At 48.1% G+C, this 15,575-nt stretch overlaps 3 protein-coding genes across 3 annotated transcripts; 1 reads left to right on the forward strand and 2 right to left on the reverse strand.

Moving 5' to 3' along the window:
* The first annotated feature begins 502 nt into the window (after nt 1-502).
* On the forward strand, nt 503-5,395 carry TOR1B (torsin family 1 member B). The gene is made up of 5 exons (XM_003211258.5): nt 503-779; nt 861-1,126; nt 2,187-2,362; nt 3,008-3,135; nt 3,425-5,395. Exons 1-5 carry the CDS (start codon nt 521-523, stop codon nt 3,688-3,690), a joined length of 1,095 nt encoding a protein of 364 aa, XP_003211306.2. The 5' UTR covers nt 503-520; the 3' UTR covers nt 3,691-5,395.
* A 1,821-nt stretch (nt 5,396-7,216) lies between these two features.
* LOC100549484 (torsin-1A) lies at nt 7,217-10,419 on the reverse strand. Its single transcript, XM_085239644.1, has 5 exons — nt 10,181-10,419; nt 9,799-10,064; nt 8,999-9,174; nt 8,780-8,907; nt 7,217-8,142 (listed from the first exon to the last, which is right to left on the reverse strand). The coding sequence occupies exons 1-5, from the start codon at nt 10,392-10,394 to the stop codon at nt 7,892-7,894; spliced, it is 1,035 nt and encodes a 344-aa protein (XP_085095770.1). The 5' UTR covers nt 10,395-10,419; the 3' UTR covers nt 7,217-7,891.
* Nucleotides 10,420-10,935: 516 nt separating this feature from the next.
* Nucleotides 10,936-15,550, reverse strand: C19H9orf78 (chromosome 19 C9orf78 homolog). The gene is made up of 9 exons (XM_003211257.5): nt 15,393-15,550; nt 15,003-15,062; nt 14,294-14,345; nt 14,032-14,102; nt 13,768-13,845; nt 13,161-13,358; nt 12,510-12,646; nt 11,645-11,743; nt 10,936-11,261 (listed from the first exon to the last, which is right to left on the reverse strand). Exons 1-9 carry the CDS (start codon nt 15,473-15,475, stop codon nt 11,170-11,172), a joined length of 870 nt encoding a protein of 289 aa, XP_003211305.1. The 5' UTR covers nt 15,476-15,550; the 3' UTR covers nt 10,936-11,169.
* Nucleotides 15,551-15,575: the final 25 nt, after the last annotated feature.

The following is a 15,575-nucleotide window of genomic DNA, read 5'->3' on the forward strand; positions in this document are numbered from 1 at the left end:
TGTCCCCATCACTTTCCATGTCCCCATTGCCTGTCACATCCCCAGGCCTGATGTGCTGCCCTGTCCCTTGGGCTCTAATGAAGGAAAAGAGAGAGGAGGCTGAAGGCAGCGGCATGGGATGGGAAATGGCCTTTACGTGACAATGGGAGAACACGGAGGGACAGCGTGGGGGACAGGCACTGGGAGCCAGATATGGCACTGAGAGGACAGACAGCAGGGAACGGAGGTGGCACTGAGGGGACACTGGGAGCCAGGGGTGGCAGTGAAGGGACACGATGGACGGCAGAGGTAGCACTGAGTGCACAGACACCTGCAGTTGGGGTGGCACTGAGGGGACCCTGGGTACCGGGGGTGGCACCGAGAGGGCAGTCGCTAGCACGAGTGGCACTGAGAATGCGCTGCATCCCACTGCTAGCACTGAGGAGACACTGGGTGCCGGGGGCGGTGCACTGAGGGGACACGCAACTGCACCAGCGGCACCGAGGCGGTGAGGACGCACCGCCCCTCGCCCTTCACAAAGATGGCGGCGGCGGTTACCCGGAGGGCGCGGCGCTTCCCTCCCGTTGGCGGCGGGCCGGAAGCGGGGCCGTGCGGAGGCGCCATGCGGGCGGTTGTGCTGCTGTGGCTGTTGCTGCCGGGGCTGGCGGCGCTGGAGCCCCTCAGCGTAGGCTTGGCCATCGGCGTGGCTTCGGCGCTCACCGGTTACCTGTCCCATCCCAGCTTCTACTGCAGCTACGTGGAGTGCTGCCCCGGCTCCGGGCACCGCCTCAACGCCACCGGTACCGGGGAGGGTCGTGGGTTTCGGGGCGCGGTGGGTCGGTGCTGATGGTGGGGTCGGTGCTGACGGTGTTTTCCCGCAGCGCTGCGGGAACAGCTGGACGGCAGGCTGTTCGGACAGCACCTGGCCAAGGAGGTGGTGCTGCGGGCGGTGACGGGCTTCAGCAACAACCCCAGCCCCAAGAAGCCGCTGACGCTGTCGCTGCACGGCTGGGCCGGCACCGGGAAGAACTTCCTGAGCCAGCTGCTGGCCCGGCACGTGCACCCCGCGGGGCTGCGCAGTAAATTCGTGCACCTCTTCCTGGCCACGCTGCATTTCCCGCACCCGCAACGCGTGCCGCTGTACCAGGTGAGCGCTGGGCGGTTTGGGGTTGGGAGCACCGTTGGGTTCGCGCTGCGGACCCTCAGCCGCCCTGCCGCGCCGTGTTGTGGCTGCGGCGGTGCCGATTGTGCGGGTGCTGAAGGCCTGGGTTGATAAAGGACCACAGTGATCATCCAGTTCCAAACCCCTGCTATGTGCAGGTCGCCAACCAGCAGACCAGGCTGCCCAGAACCGCATCCAGCCTGGCCTTGAATGCCTGTAGGGATGGGACATCCACAACCTCCCTGGGCAACCTGTTCCAGTGCCTCACCACCCTGTGTGGAAAAACTTCCTCTTAATATCCGACCTAAATCTCCTCTGCCTCAGTTTAAAACCATTCCCCCTTGTCCTGTCACTATCCATTGTAAACAGCCATTCCCCCTACTGTTTATGTGTTCCCTTCGAGTACTGGAAGGCTACAGTGAGTTCTCCCCATAGCCTTCTCTTCTCCAAGCTAAACAATCCCAGTTCCCTCAACCCTCACAGGAGAGGTGCTCCAGTCCTCTGACCATCTTAGTGGTCCTCCTGTGGACAAGGCCTCTGAGGTCCTTCCCAACCTCAATGATTCAGTAACTCTCCATACTCTCTGTGCATCCTTGAGGAACAAGTGGCCACGGGGTGCTGACTGCTGCTCAGCCCCACTGCACTGAAAGTGTAGATGGGAGTTTTCATGTGGCGTTCATCCAACTTAGGGATTTCTTATCTTCACATTCCAGTGTTCGAATGGACACGGTTGTAGGTGTGGTTTCTGTATGAAAGAGGAAACATTGATTTAAAGCAAATAGACACTGTTGTAGCCAAAGCTCATCATGTTATCCGTGCGCTAAGGAGAAAGAACGAAGAAGTTTGATTTGTGAGCAGGGAAAGAATTCACTTTTAAATTCAGTGTTATATCCAAGGGATCGATTGCAGTGTTTATGGCCTTCTCTTTGGGAAGAAGGACACAACCAGTGAGGTGGGATGGGAGCAGCTGGGGAGGGGTGTCTGGACTCCCTATGACCACCTCATGGTACACCCTCATCTTGCAGCATTTCTCACCTTGTTTCAGGAGCAATTGCAGAACTGGATTCGGGGCAATGTCAGTGCCTGTGCCCACTCAGTCTTCATTTTTGATGAGATGGACAAAATGCACCAGGGCCTCATCGATGCCATCAAGCCCTTCTTGGATTACTATGAGCAGGTTGATGGGGTGTCCTACAGGAAAGCCATCTTCATCTTCCTCAGGTCGGTCGCATCTCTTTAAAAACTAATCTGCATTTATGATGCTAATGGTGTTTGTATGGGATTTCATTCAGAGTACAGCAGAAGAGATATATGAGAACTCACGAGACCAGCCCAGAGCACAGCTCGCACGAGAGCTCAGATTTTGGGGAAGTTCTTTGGGATAAGTGCACTGGCTATGGCTGGGATGGAGTTAAAAATCTCCAGGGCAGCCTGTTTGGTGCCTGTGTTTTGCATTTGTGGCTAAAGCAGCACTGATAACACCCCAGTGTTTGGTTGTTGTTTGCACAGTCTCAAGGATTTCTTTTTTTTCCCTTGCTGGGTGGTGGGCAAAAAGCAAGGGTGGGAGTGGGCACAGCCAGGAGAGCTGAACTGGACTGGCGTAGAGAACGTGTCACACCCTACAGTGTCATGCTCAGCAATAAAAACTGGGGTAGAGAAAGAAGTGGGGGTAACAGCTTCCAAAGTGAGGAGCTGTGAGAGGCTGGCTGGGCACTGGTCTGCCTGGGAGAGTGGTTATTTTGGCTTACAGGTTTCTGTTTAGTAACTTGTTTGATTTCAAGGTTAACAGTTCATGTGACCAGCTGAAAAGAGATTCTGGTTTAATTGTGTCTGCTCACTGCTGTAAATTTTTATTTCTTTGAATAGTAATGCTGGTGGTGACTTAATTAATAAAGCAGCACTTGACTTCTGGACCAGTGGAAAGCGCAGGGAAGATATTCAGCTGAAAGACCTTGAGCCCATGCTGTCTGTAGGAGTCTTCAATAACAAGAACAGTAAGTCCCCTCCTTAGAAAATGGGAAGTTGCTTTACTTCACAGCACAGGGTTAATCTCAGCAATCTGCACCTCACCTACCCTGACTCTGCTCTGCTTTTTTTTGACCCCTGCCTTCCTCAGTGCCCCATCACCAGGCCCTTTGGTTCTTTCACTTCAATGTCATCCCCTCCCAGAATTACAGAAGCTGCTCACGGTGAATCAAGTCTGGTCTGCAGAGCCTACCCTACGCAGGCCCAAGTTTAGAGAATGTCCTTCTTGTACCTTTTTCCTTCCTTCAATTCCTGCAGGTGGACTGTGGCACAGCAGCCTCATCGACAGGAACCTCATTGACTACTTTGTTCCCTTGCTGCCCCTGGAGCACAAGCACGTGAAGATGTGTGTGCGGGCTGAGATGATCGCCCGTGGGCACGAAGTCGATGAGAAGGTTGTTCAGGCAGTGGCTGATGAGATGACATACTTCCCAAAAGAAACAAGAATCTACTCCGATAAAGGCTGCAAGACTGTACAGGCCAAGCTGGACATCCACGAAGACATTGCAAAAGCTGTGGACTGATTGCCCTTCACCTCTCCAAAGCACTTTCAGAGCTTTTGGAAACTTGTCTATTTGCACTTAAGCTTTTTTTTTTTTTTTTTTTTTTTTTTACTATTGCAGGGAATGCGGTGAAAATCCTAGAGTGAGTGATGTGGGTTTTTAAGCTTTTGTTTTTTTAACATAAAATCCCACTGTTATCTCTAAAGTGGCTGGTATCCAAATATTGCCCCCACTTTTTTTAACCTATTAGAAGACTTATGAGCGTGACGCCTATGGTACTAGATACAGCTTTCCTGATTCACTCCTTTAAGTGCTAGGATTATTAAATCCTTCGCTGTCCTTTCCACAGACCTACAGCAGAGGAACTCTTGCAGGCAGTTTTACAGAGAGGCTCTAGCTTATGAGACAGTGAATTGAAAGGATTTGTAGTGTGATCAGACCTGTGGTAGTGTCAGCAAGGGCACATACCTCGATGCGTCACAGTCAGAAGGTGGTTGCTGGGAGGCTCCCATCTTCACAACACACTGATGCTGTTGTGGCTCCTACACATGAGATTTCAGCTTCTTAAGGACTGAATGGTGGTGTTGTAGTTCTTGTCTGACTGATATCATGTATCCTGCTATAGTAATATGGAAAGTTGAGGTGAGCTCAGGGGGAGCTGTTACTAAATGGTGGAGAAAGGGGAGAATGTAATTATTGCTCCACTTCGTTGGGGGAAAAGAAATTGTGATTTTTTTTTCTTGTAACATTTTTCTAAGGGGGCAAAGTGAATTTGCACAGTGACTCCAGGATCTCTGCCTTCCTCAGCACAGGGACACAGGGGAAGGGGCTGACTTACAGCACACTGGGCCAGTTCTGTTTCTCAGGCAGAAAGAAGTTGCTCTCAAGGCTCTGACTGTCACAGTGTGGGCTCCTGGGCCTGGAGGCTGTGATATCTTCAGCAGTCCCTGCAGCTGAGGAGCGGGCACTCCTCCCCTTGCCCTGCTTACGAGACACTTTCTTGGCTGAAGGTATTTTTAATAGTGTATTTTTATACTGAACTTTAAGCAACAAAAATGCAATGCTGGAGAACCACAGAGAAGGGGGTATGGGAAAGGGCTTCAACCACCACTAACCCCATACCTCACTGGGTGATGTCTGTTTTTATAATAGCTTTTATCACTGAACAATGTCTGAGGAAGGTGAGAAAGACTGAGCCTTCCCCCACCAGATCAGGCTGGGCTTTAGAAGGCTGTTGTAGCTTTAACTCTTCCACCATCCACCCATCACTAGTGGATCAAACACAGTGGTGCAAGACAGAAGTGCCTAAAATTTCATTGATTACTTTTCTTGAACTGTTTTAAGGGTGTGGGCTATTTTTGAACCACAGCATCTACTCCATCACGGACGTGATGCCAGACCTACAGCTCTCACTGTTACTATGTCAATGGAGATGATAGCAGAGAGCTTAGCATTAATGTTCAGCTCTAATTTAGAAGTGTCAATTGCCTTTTACAGCTCCACGTGGAGTTTGTCAAATGTTGGCAAACTGGTAGTGCTGATGCAATCTCCAGAGCCAAATGCTAGCTAGCCATTAACCTTGGGACATTGGACTGCAGCTTTCCATATGCAATGTTTTGCTTATTAACCGACTTATTTGTAAGTGTAAATATTCTCACCACTTTCTGTTACATCAACACTAACTGTTACCACTGTACTGCAGTTGGAATAAATCTTCAGTCATTTCTCTCTTGCCTGAATCATTTTGAGCTACAGAAAAGTCATACTGCATGCAGCTTTCAACCAGCTGCCCTGAAGAGCTTTCTGCTGTGCTTCCTTTATTCTTAATCATTTAATTGTTGGGTAAGCCTACTAAATAGCTTGCTCATATTAAAGCAGGTTGAGCTGTCCAAGAACATGGTAAGAAATTCAGTAATACAGCTCATTAGGTTTGGGTCTAAGAACCAGCTCCAGAAAAGCCTTAAAGGCCCTGCTCTACAGTTAAGAACATCTGCCATGTGTGCAGCCCAGGTCAGGCAGATGCATCCTTAGGGCCAGGCTGCCTCCTGGCAGGGGAAAAATCTAATCTAAGAAAGATAGGTAGTAAGAGAAAGATCCTAAGAAAGCACTTAGTAGGTCACTGCATTTTAACCATAAAGTCTTGCTTTATAAGCACAGCATGAGATCTGGGAACTTTCCCTGTAGAAGGTTTAACTGAAGTAGCAGCTGCTTGTGCTGGACTTTGGTAAGGGCAAACAGAATTCAGTCTTAGGGACAGCTCAGCTGCTCCCACCAGGTCAAGGCACAGTTTCTGTCAGGCTCAGACCTTTCCCCCAGTTTGACGTTTCTCCTGCTGCTGTCTGCTCCCATTCCAGGTGGCACATTAATAAAGAACAGCCCAAAGTACCCTTTTAGAGCAAGACAGGGTCAGAAGCTGTTAGAAACCACACGCTTTAAGGGGGAGGAATAACTGCAGGATCAGAAGGATCTGATGGCATTGGGTTCTGCTCCCAATGTGGTTTTGGATAAAAGATTTGTTGGAACCAGACCCCCTCTGACCATCACTCCTGCATCCTCTGGAGGAAGCTCCCATTCACCCTAAACCACCCAGGGCTATGATACAATAAACTACTGCTACAGTGTCTGTCAGATGCTCCTATTGATGCTGCTGTAGCACATGAAGCAGAACTAAGAGCACATTTAAGGCTGGACGAGCTCTGAAGCTGCATGGCTGAGCTGCTTCTGTTGATGAGAAGGTACCAGACAGTAGTAAAAGTTTATCGTTTCCATGTCTGCTTTTTTCCATTAACTCGTCATTTTCTGCGATCATAAAGCCAAGGAAAGATAAGTACCTGAGTTCAGAGCATGTGTTTGCTGACCAATTCTAGGACTGATAAGTTAATTGGCGTATTACACAACTTCAGAGCAGAACTGCAATGTTGAAATCTTGACAGCTATTTCTTTTTTAATTTCTTCATGGGGAAAACTTCATGATGCTGCTTCTGCAAATGGGGGTACTCCACTCACCTGGCTTCAGCCAAACACACTGCATGTGCTTTCTCAGTAAGGGGTCAGGGTAAGAAATTAACACCAGAACACAATGCAAAGAACAGCAGAAGGCAGCTTAGAAACACATTTCTGATGGGAAGAATTTATTACGAAAAGAAACTGGAATGCAAAAGGTTTTGCAGTGCTCACATTCAGAAAGAAGTCTGACAGGCTGCAGTAACTTCAGGTGATGTATTTCACAGCTTTCCCATATGCATTTGGATCCGCTTTCATCCCAAACCTCAAAGGCACACAGCATTGTGAGAACAGGAAGAAGGGAAAACCCTGCAAGCTGCCTTCTGAATTCTCTATGTCAGGGAGGAGAAATCTCTTTTCCAGTTCCTGGGTGTAAAATCGACCTGCATACATTTCCCATCAAGTCACGCCCTTTCCCTGGAGGCACAAAGCACACTGCTGTCCTCCTAGGAAGATCACAGCTAGGAGAGCACAAGGTAGGCAACTTCATCCATCAAGGATATACCCCAAAATTGGGACCAGTGACAGTGATGAGACAGACAAGGATTTTTAATATTTAATAGAGAGAGGAAATGAGTTAAGTCCTCCTACTGAACACTACTGACACCAAGGAGTTTCACATTCTTAACTCTGACTCAAAGAAAGCCAATTTTTATGGCTATTTTGAGAAATATATTCTTTCCAATGCTGTGCAATACCAATATACATACATTAATTACAGAATATTCTCTTCTCTTTGCTGGTGCCAAGCAAGCTGAGAAAATACACATCTCCTGCTTGTAATGCCATTAGAGGAATGCTCCTTCCCGAGCCCACTGAAGGCTTTCACAAACAGGGACTTCAATCATGATTCTCTACATTGCCAAGAGGCCACCCACAGGAACCCAAACAACGATTACAACTTAGTAGGACTGAGGGTATGATCATTCATTCCAACAGCCTGCCCTGGGCTTCTGCTGATCCACACCACGTGGGAGAAGTCTTCAGCACCATCAGAGCCCTTAGTTCACAATGCAGCTCTTCCTTACCTTGATGGCACCGACGTGCCTGGGAGCTGTGATTAGTGACAGAATAAAAATGCAGAGGTGCTGCTGCTTCTTTACATACCAGTTAAAACAATGTTCCTTCCTTTAAAAAGTGCTTACAAATGAAATGTCTTGGGTTTTCCACTTCATGATTAAGTTAAATTTGCTCCTTTGCAGGTTGTAGCAATAAAGACTTATAAGTCATAATAATAATCCAGCTTTGCATCCACAGTTTTGCATCCTTTATCTGAATAAATCCTCTCCTCTCGGGGGAAGTAGGTCATCTCATCTGCTACTCTGCTTAAAATGTCTTCATCCACAGCATAGCCACGGGATTCGATCTCTACCCTGACACACATTTTCACATGTTTGTATTCCAGAGGCAGGAAGGGAACAAAGTAGTCAATGAGATTTCTATCAATCAAGGTGCTGTGCCAAAATCCACCTACAAAAGAAAAGGGCTTTGTTACTGCTCCTCGTTAAACACTGCCAGGGGATGAATATCGCAGCCCCTGCTACAAACCAGGAAGAATCCATCTGTTTTTAGGGCCCCACGAAGCACAAGTCAATCTAAAATTAAGCCTATTCTCATGGTACTTTCTGCAGTGTCTCAGACACACAAACACAGTCTGCTGGATCTCTTCTGAATGTCTGCTCCCCAAATACTGGTCTCACAGCCTCACCTCTCTCACCTAGAGAAGATCCTATTTTTTCTGTTATCAGCTCTCACAGACCAGCTTGCCCTGCTCCTTTTTTTTTTCCCCCAGAGCTTGCACCCAGCCTTATATTTCCTTTGTTTGTTTTCTCTTTTGCACATTAGTACATCAGTAGACGCACAGCACAGAATTCCCCAACAAATGTAACCCACAGACATCAAACAAGGTGCACACAGGTGTCCTTAGCTCTAATTCATCACAAGGGTTGTCCCATTGGCCACAAATTGCACTGTGGCTCCAGAGGCCAAAAACTGGAGACCACATAAAGCAGAAACCACTGCTGTGAAATACAGTGAGTGCACTGATAGTCGACTGACATTTTTATGAGACTCTGATGGCCTCAAAAGCAACCCCAGCTTTACTCACTATTTCTGTTATTGAAGACAGACACAGACAGTGCGTTCTGCATGTCTGTGAGCTGTATATCTTCCCTTGCCTTCCCATTTCTCCAGAAATCGAGTGCCACCTCTGTTATCTTTTCAGCTCCTGCATTACTATGAAGAGAGAAAACAAAGGTTGTAACTGAAGGTAGTTTTAAAAGGCACTGCGTGCACAGGACAGCAAACCCAAGGAGTTGCTCCTTACCTGAGGAATATGAAGATGGCTTGTCGGTACGACACTCCATCCAGAAGCTCATAATAGTCCAGAAATGGCTTGATGGCATCAATGAGTCCTGCGTGCATTTTATCCATTTCATCAAATATGAAAATTGACCTGGGACAGATGCTCACATTTCCCCGAATCCATGACTGCAATTGGTCCTGAGTGGCACAGAAACAGGAGCAGCTGAAAGAGTTTGTGTTGAAAAGACAGAAAACAGGAATTCTGCTTCCTGAGTTTTGTACTCCTTTTAATTGCATTGTTGTGATAGCATGGCTTGTTGACTGAAACACAACTAAAAGTTGAAAATAAGACTTAAAACAAAATGGTTCTGAAAAATGAAGATAGCCAGAGACAGGATGACACATGCGTGACATCCCAACAGAAAGCTATTCCTGAAACCCCATCAAAAAGGAAAGGCTCAACATCAGGACAAAGGATGAGTACCACGAGGAACAGCAACATGGAGCAGAGCCTTGTGAGGCAAACTGAGTGCTTCCAGCAGTGCTTTGGTCCAAGCATCCCTCAGCATCAAAACTACACCGACTCACTGTGAAACCCCACTTGCAGTCACTGGAACAGGCAGAAGCAGAATTCAGTCCTCAGCCCTTAGTTTGAGCCACTCACAAATTACATGAAGACAACAATGAATCCTTCTTGAAACACAGCACACAAACCAATGCTCTGTTGTACTCTGAGATCTTCTTGAGATCTTCGAGCTCATTTCCCACGCTAACGATGCATTGCAGCCCACCCCATCAGTGCCACCGCCCTCCCATTTCTACCTTGTAGAGGTTGATGCTGTGAGCATGAGGGAAATGCAGCGTAGCCACGAACTGATGGACGTAGTTACTTTTCAGCCCCCTCTTATAGATGCTCTCGGCGATGATTCTGCTGACGAAGTTCTTGCCGGTGCCCGTCCAGCCGTGCAGCGACAGCGCCAGCGGCTTCTTGGCCTGGGCGTTGCTGAGGAATCCCCGCACGGCCCTGACCACCACCCTGCTGACCAGGTGCTGCCCGAACAGCCTTCTGTCCAAGCTCTCCTGCAGCGCTGCGCAGCACACCGAGCCGTTAGCGGCGGGCAGAACCACCGGCCCCATCCCGGCCCAGAACCGACGGGCCGAACAGCCCCCCCCCCCCAGCCCGCTCCCCCAGCCCGGCCCGTACCGGCGGCGACGCGCTGCTCGTGCCGCTGGAGGCAGCACTCCCTGAAGTAGCAGTAGAGCCGCGGGTAGGAGATGATGCCGGTAAGGGCCGAGGCGGCGGCTCCGGCGATCGCCAAGCCCAGGCTGATGGGTTCCACGGCCCGCGCGGGCGGCGCGAGGAACAGCAGCAGCGCCAGGGCCAGAGCCGCCCGCCGCGCTCCCCGCCACGGCTTCATGGCCGGCCCGGCGGCTTCCGGTCGGCCGCTTCCGGCCTGCAGAGCCGCTTCCGCCGCCGCCATCTTGAGCCAGGGCAGAGGCGGGGCTGGGGGCCGCCACGTCGGGCGGGGGTGACAGACGTCCGCCTGTGCCAATAGCGCAATACGGAACGCGGCGCTTTCAGTCCAAAGAGGCATCAAAAGAGCGATGTGTGCCGCCGTGCCTGCAGGAGGGCGCCGGGGAACAGGCCGTCCGCAATTGCGGAAAGAACAACACGTCTGTTACAATACAAAACGTTTTTATTAAGCCCCACCTCTTGCTTTCAGGCTCCCTCATATCACCCCCCGGCTCCCCAGCACAGAGCTCTGCCCAGCGAAGCCTTGGGAACAAAGCAGCTCCTCCCTAAGCTGCGCTCCATCCTGCTGCCTTTCAGCTCCCCCTTCCCTGCTGCTTTTAAAGGATACCTCACTTGTTTTTCCCCACGCTTTTTAAGAAGGTGAAAGAATCTGTAACAGCACGTTCGTCTGCCCGCTGAAAAAATTCTCACCGTGAAAGCTGATGTTATCATAAAATAAGCTTTATAACGGAAAATAAATTATGTACAAGATTTTACCGACCAGAGTTCACAATCACCTGCAAACAGATTGACTGCAAGACCACAAGAAAAGCTCTGCAGGTGACACCAACACGGGGAGGGAGCGATGCTCCCCTCCTCCATTTCATGGCACTGACACAAAATCCTCTATGAGAGACAGAGAGTACAAGCACCCCTGCAGAGGCCTCAGTCCACATCCATCAGTATCGCCGATTCATCTTCTTGAATTTCTCATAGTGATAATCATCAGTTGCTTTTTCATTGGGCGGACGTTTGCGATTTGGAGGAGAGCCTTCAGAAGAGAGAGAGAGTAATCACACTTCCAGTCCTTTCCCCGATGTAACCAAGACATTTCCTTAACTCCAACCTTATGAACTCCTGTAAAGCCACACAATTGCAGTCCCTTGCTGTGTGAAAGCTTATCCTTCAGCAGTCAGTGCTCCCTAACTTAGCTTCCCTTGCCACCCCAGCTTTCAGCAAACCCCTATCAGTCAGCTTGGTTAATGCATTTCTGTTGTGACCTTTGCTATTCCACCTAGAGGTATCCCTAAACAATCCTGCATCCAGTTGGCTTCCTGGGGGACCTCGTACAGGCACAAAGAGAGCTACATCTCTGTATGAGACCCTAACGTGTTCCAGTACCTTCCCTTAAGGCATTTCAGATTAGGAACTTACGCTCAGGTTCTGGCCTCTCTGTATCCCCCACTCTCAGCGGACGGGGCTTCGGCTCTTCCTTATTCCTTCTCACTGGTGCATTTAGCTCCTCATGATAAACTGAAGGAAGGAAAACATCAGAAAGAGTATTTCAGAGTTGCATTCTTCATATAGATGTATTTCTGTGGCACGTATTACGACTGATCTTTAGGGGAAACAACAGAACCTCACGACAAGTGTAATTGGTTTCTGTGGATAATCAATACACACAAGATGGGATATACAAGTTGCAGAGGCACTATTTCATCAGAAGTCATCCAAAAATTCTTAATTTCCTTCAGAACACAAACCTGACACCAAATCACCCCTGTAGGTATGGTCACACACAGCAGAAGGCTGCCTTTCCTCCAGATGGCTGTGGTATGAGAGGCTCTCCCGGAAATTAATTCCTATCTCCTGTCTAGTAAGATCTATGTATATTTGACCACCTGTCTGCTTTGGCAGCCCACAAAATGGATTCTCTCAATTATAACCCATCATTTATAACCACAGACAAGGCAGACACTTCCAGCACACGTTCAAGACATAACTTAAAGAAAAAAAAATCTTGAAATTTATGAGGAACTGTCAACTGGGAGCTCAAGAGCAGAAAGTTAGGTCATAAGTAATAAGCCCCTCTCTTTGCTGATGGATTGGGGGAAAAAAAAAAACAACCAACAGGCAAACCAGATGGAGCCTATACATGCATCCCGGAGAAAGAAACCAGACAGCTGCTTGTGTTGATACACAGACTAATTTCTCCTGCACAGACTCCATCTCAACTGACTGCTTTTCTCTAGCAGAGGGGCAGGTCAGACTTGGGTCAGGACAGCCACGTGAGACTTACATCTGTTGTGCTGGACATAGTTAACAGCCATGTTTGTGGGAACAAAGGAAGTTTCGCTGTCTTTCTTCTTGTTCTGCTGCTCTGCCAGCAGCTTGGCCTTGGCCTCTTCAGTTGAGATTATGTTTTTTATTTTTGCACTAGAAGAAAAATAAAGAATAAAAAACTCATTCATATTTGAGAAGAGTAACAAGCAAGTAACAAGTTGTTCAAAACAAATGGATTTCCATGTAGTAATAGTGCTCATATTGTATTTGGTATAATTTTTTTTGAGAAGCAGCAGGCTATAGAAACTTTGATGCTTACATGGTTTGTTTAAAAGGTAAAAGTGAAGCTAGCATCTTTCACACATTCTATTTCAGTGCACGACATACACGGATAAACTCCAGAGAGCTGTTGACTGCAGTAACAAAAATGTAAGTGCCTCTTCCCAGAGGTCATTCTGTCACACTGCACTGGAATCCTATTGCTGTGTTTAATTTAACATGCAGTGTTAAACACCTCACTAATCCAGACCAAGACTGAATCCCATCACAGAGCCAAATGGGGGTTGTATAATGCAGCCACACCAGTGCTCTGCCGATCAGCAGCTTCCAATCACAGTGCTCATCCCTGTAAGTCAGGCCATAACAAACAGCTTTGGGAACAACATACTCAATTCCCAGATCCACTTCAGGAATGCCACTCAGCATCTGGTTGGACAGCATCTCTTCAGTCTTCTTGGCAGAGGAGACACGGATGTTCTCTGGCAGCTCATACAGAGAGTCCTCAGCGTTCTTAAGCTTCACTTTCTGTTCTTCATTCTCCACAATTCCTTTTCTCTTCTTCAGCTCCGTCTCAATGTACTTCATCCTAAAGAATAATCCACGAGGGATATGTGGAATTTAGTTCTGTTTTCTGTACTCGGTCCTAATTGCTGAACACAGCTGCATCACTCTCCCAAGGGCTAAGAGAGAGAAATGAATTATTTCTCCAAAAGCAGGCAGCTAACATCAAGAGCATAAAACAAGATATTTGCAACACTGATCAAGGTCTTCAAAGCTCTTCCATAACCATCACGGAAGGTATTTAATGCTACCCCACTGGCACCTCCCACGAGGTTCATGAAAGTACCTTCTCAAGTCTGGCAGCCAGAAGGTGAAAAAGCTGGTGAGAATCAAGAAGATGTTCTGAGACATTCAGTATCCAAAATAAAATAAATAAACAGAGAGGACATCCAACCCAGAATTCAACATCACAGACACCATGCAGCTCAACTTACATGTCAGCATCCTCATCCCGCCTGTTGGTTTCAGCTGAGAAGGAGGTTCCCAAGTTCAGATCTTCCTCTTCATTAATCCTAAATGAAAACCACACTGTTGCAGTTGTTTTTTTGTTTAACTAATTTGACAAGCTAGGGTAGTAGCAGCTAGTGAAACTGCAATATATTAAATTCTTCAAAGCAGTACAATTTTTGGTTAATTTATTGCTAGCTGTGACTTACTTCTAGTCCAGAGAAAGATCTTCAGAGCTCATATGCACTCACCTGTCCTTGCCTCGTTCTTTCAGTTTCTTCATGTCCACCATCCCCCCAGATTTTATCTTAAATGGGTCATCCTGTAGTAAGATAAAATACAAAACCCTCAAGCTCCCCTTTAGTTTAATGCTAGTCTTCAAAATCTGGATAAAAATGGAGAAAAAGCATTAGGCTGTAAGAAGCAGACTCCTACAGTGACCAAGTGGAGCATACCAAAATTTTCATATCCTTTCATCTTAGCAATAGAGCCACGAAAATATCGAGCACTTACCACAAGTGTTGCCTCTTCTTGCAGCTTCTCTCCCACAAGCAGAGCTACAGCACTAGTTAGCCATAAAGAAAGAAACAAAATTCAGTAGAAGGAAATACATTACCAACAATGCTGACTTTCTTTACCCTTCTCTAGATCTGTCAGGTCTCAAACACTTGTATTAATACTAAACTGACAACCTTCCTAATCCCTCCCTACAGGTAGGGGAAATATCAACGTTTTGGGACAATGAGAAGTTCAGGCAGATCGATTTTAGTGCCTTGCAGTGAATCACCAAAGTAAGGAATGAAGCTGGCTGCCGGTACATTTCAACTACTGCATCAGCTGCTCAGTGACGCTATATGAGAGAGAAGGAGATTGGAGATAAGATACAAAAAGGCCCAAAGTAAACCAACTGCTCTACTATATGTACAGTACAGAAGCAATCTGACTAAATATATCTCATGATAAATTCCAATCTTAGTCTTTTTTTTTTTTTTCATAGTTAGGACATAGCACAGACTTTGCAGGCTGGCACCACATTCCTGTGTTTCTGCACCTGACTCACCCTCCACTCCAGCCTCACACTTTGACACAAACTCCTCTGTCACAAACACATCTTTGGCACTATGGGACACAGAGCTACTTCTACATAAAGCAGGTGGGTGCCAACAGAGGAACGTGCTGCTGCACGACACTGCCAGATAGAACACACCTTCACACCCCTTACCTCACCCCATTGGGTCGCTTCCTGAGGCTCTGCACTTCTTTGGCTTCTTCGAGTTTTAACCTGAAGAAAAAAAACCCAAACCAGTGCCCTTAGTACTCAGTGCCTCGGTTTTCTTTAATTCACCTTGTTTCATTTCCTGCAGTTAACACCAAACCTTCTACCCTGGTTTTGCCCTACGTTTCTGCATACCAGCGCCTCCTTTTCTGGTCGGAGATTAAGTAAACATTTCCTCTTTTACCACGCTTAAGCAACCCGCCTATTAAAGCAGAAGAAGTACACAGGGCAGCTTCTGCCTTGCATCGCTCCTGACAGCTTCCTCAGCTCAGGAAAGAACGCAAGGCACGGAGCGGGGCGGGCACGGAGCCGCAGAGCCCCATCCCCCGTGCTCACCTGACCTCCTCGGCCAGCTGCTCGTCCTCCTCATCCTCCTCGGGCTCCTCCCTGCGCCGCCGAAAGGCCCTGGAGGCCGCCATCGCTCGGGCCCGGCTCCTCTCGCTCGCGTCGCGTGATAATGACGTCACCACTCCGCGCCGACGCCGTTCCCGCGGCCTGGCACCCGGCACTTCCGGCGGC

The sequence above is a fragment of the Meleagris gallopavo genome, chromosome 19 (assembly GCF_905368555.1).
Source record: "Meleagris gallopavo chromosome 19, MGAL_WU_HG_1.1, whole genome shotgun sequence".
Classification (NCBI taxonomy): domain Eukaryota; kingdom Metazoa; phylum Chordata; class Aves; order Galliformes; family Phasianidae; genus Meleagris; species Meleagris gallopavo.

Excerpts from the sequence above, each read along its gene's own strand:
- TOR1B (XM_003211258.5), top strand. The coding sequence starts at position 521 with ATGGCGGCGGCGGTTACCCGGAGGGCGCGGCGCTTCCCTCCCGTTGGC. Across the intron at positions 780-860 it reads GCACCGCCTCAACGCCACCG|CGCTGCGGGAACAGCTGGAC; the intron begins GTACCGGGGAGG and ends GTTTTCCCGCAG. Across the intron at positions 1,127-2,186 it reads AACGCGTGCCGCTGTACCAG|GAGCAATTGCAGAACTGGAT; the intron begins GTGAGCGCTGGG and ends ACCTTGTTTCAG.
- LOC100549484 (XM_085239644.1), bottom strand. The coding sequence starts at position 10,394 with ATGAAGCCGTGGCGGGGAGCGCGGCGGGCGGCTCTGGCCCTGGCGCTG. Across the intron at positions 8,908-8,998 it reads GCCATCTTCATATTCCTCAG|TAATGCAGGAGCTGAAAAGA; the intron begins GTAAGGAGCAAC and ends CTCTCTTCATAG. Across the intron at positions 8,143-8,779 it reads TGTCTTCAATAACAGAAATA|GTGGATTTTGGCACAGCACC; the intron begins GTGAGTAAAGCT and ends TTTCTTTTGTAG.
- C19H9orf78 (XM_003211257.5), bottom strand. The coding sequence starts at position 15,475 with ATGGCGGCCTCCAGGGCCTTTCGGCGGCGCAGGGAGGAGCCCGAGGAG. Across the intron at positions 13,846-14,031 it reads AAAGAACGAGGCAAGGACAG|GATTAATGAAGAGGAAGATC; the intron begins GTGAGTGCATAT and ends GTTTTCATTTAG. Across the intron at positions 12,647-13,160 it reads GAAGTGGATCTGGGAATTGA|TGCAAAAATAAAAAACATAA; the intron begins GTATGTTGTTCC and ends TTTTTCTTCTAG.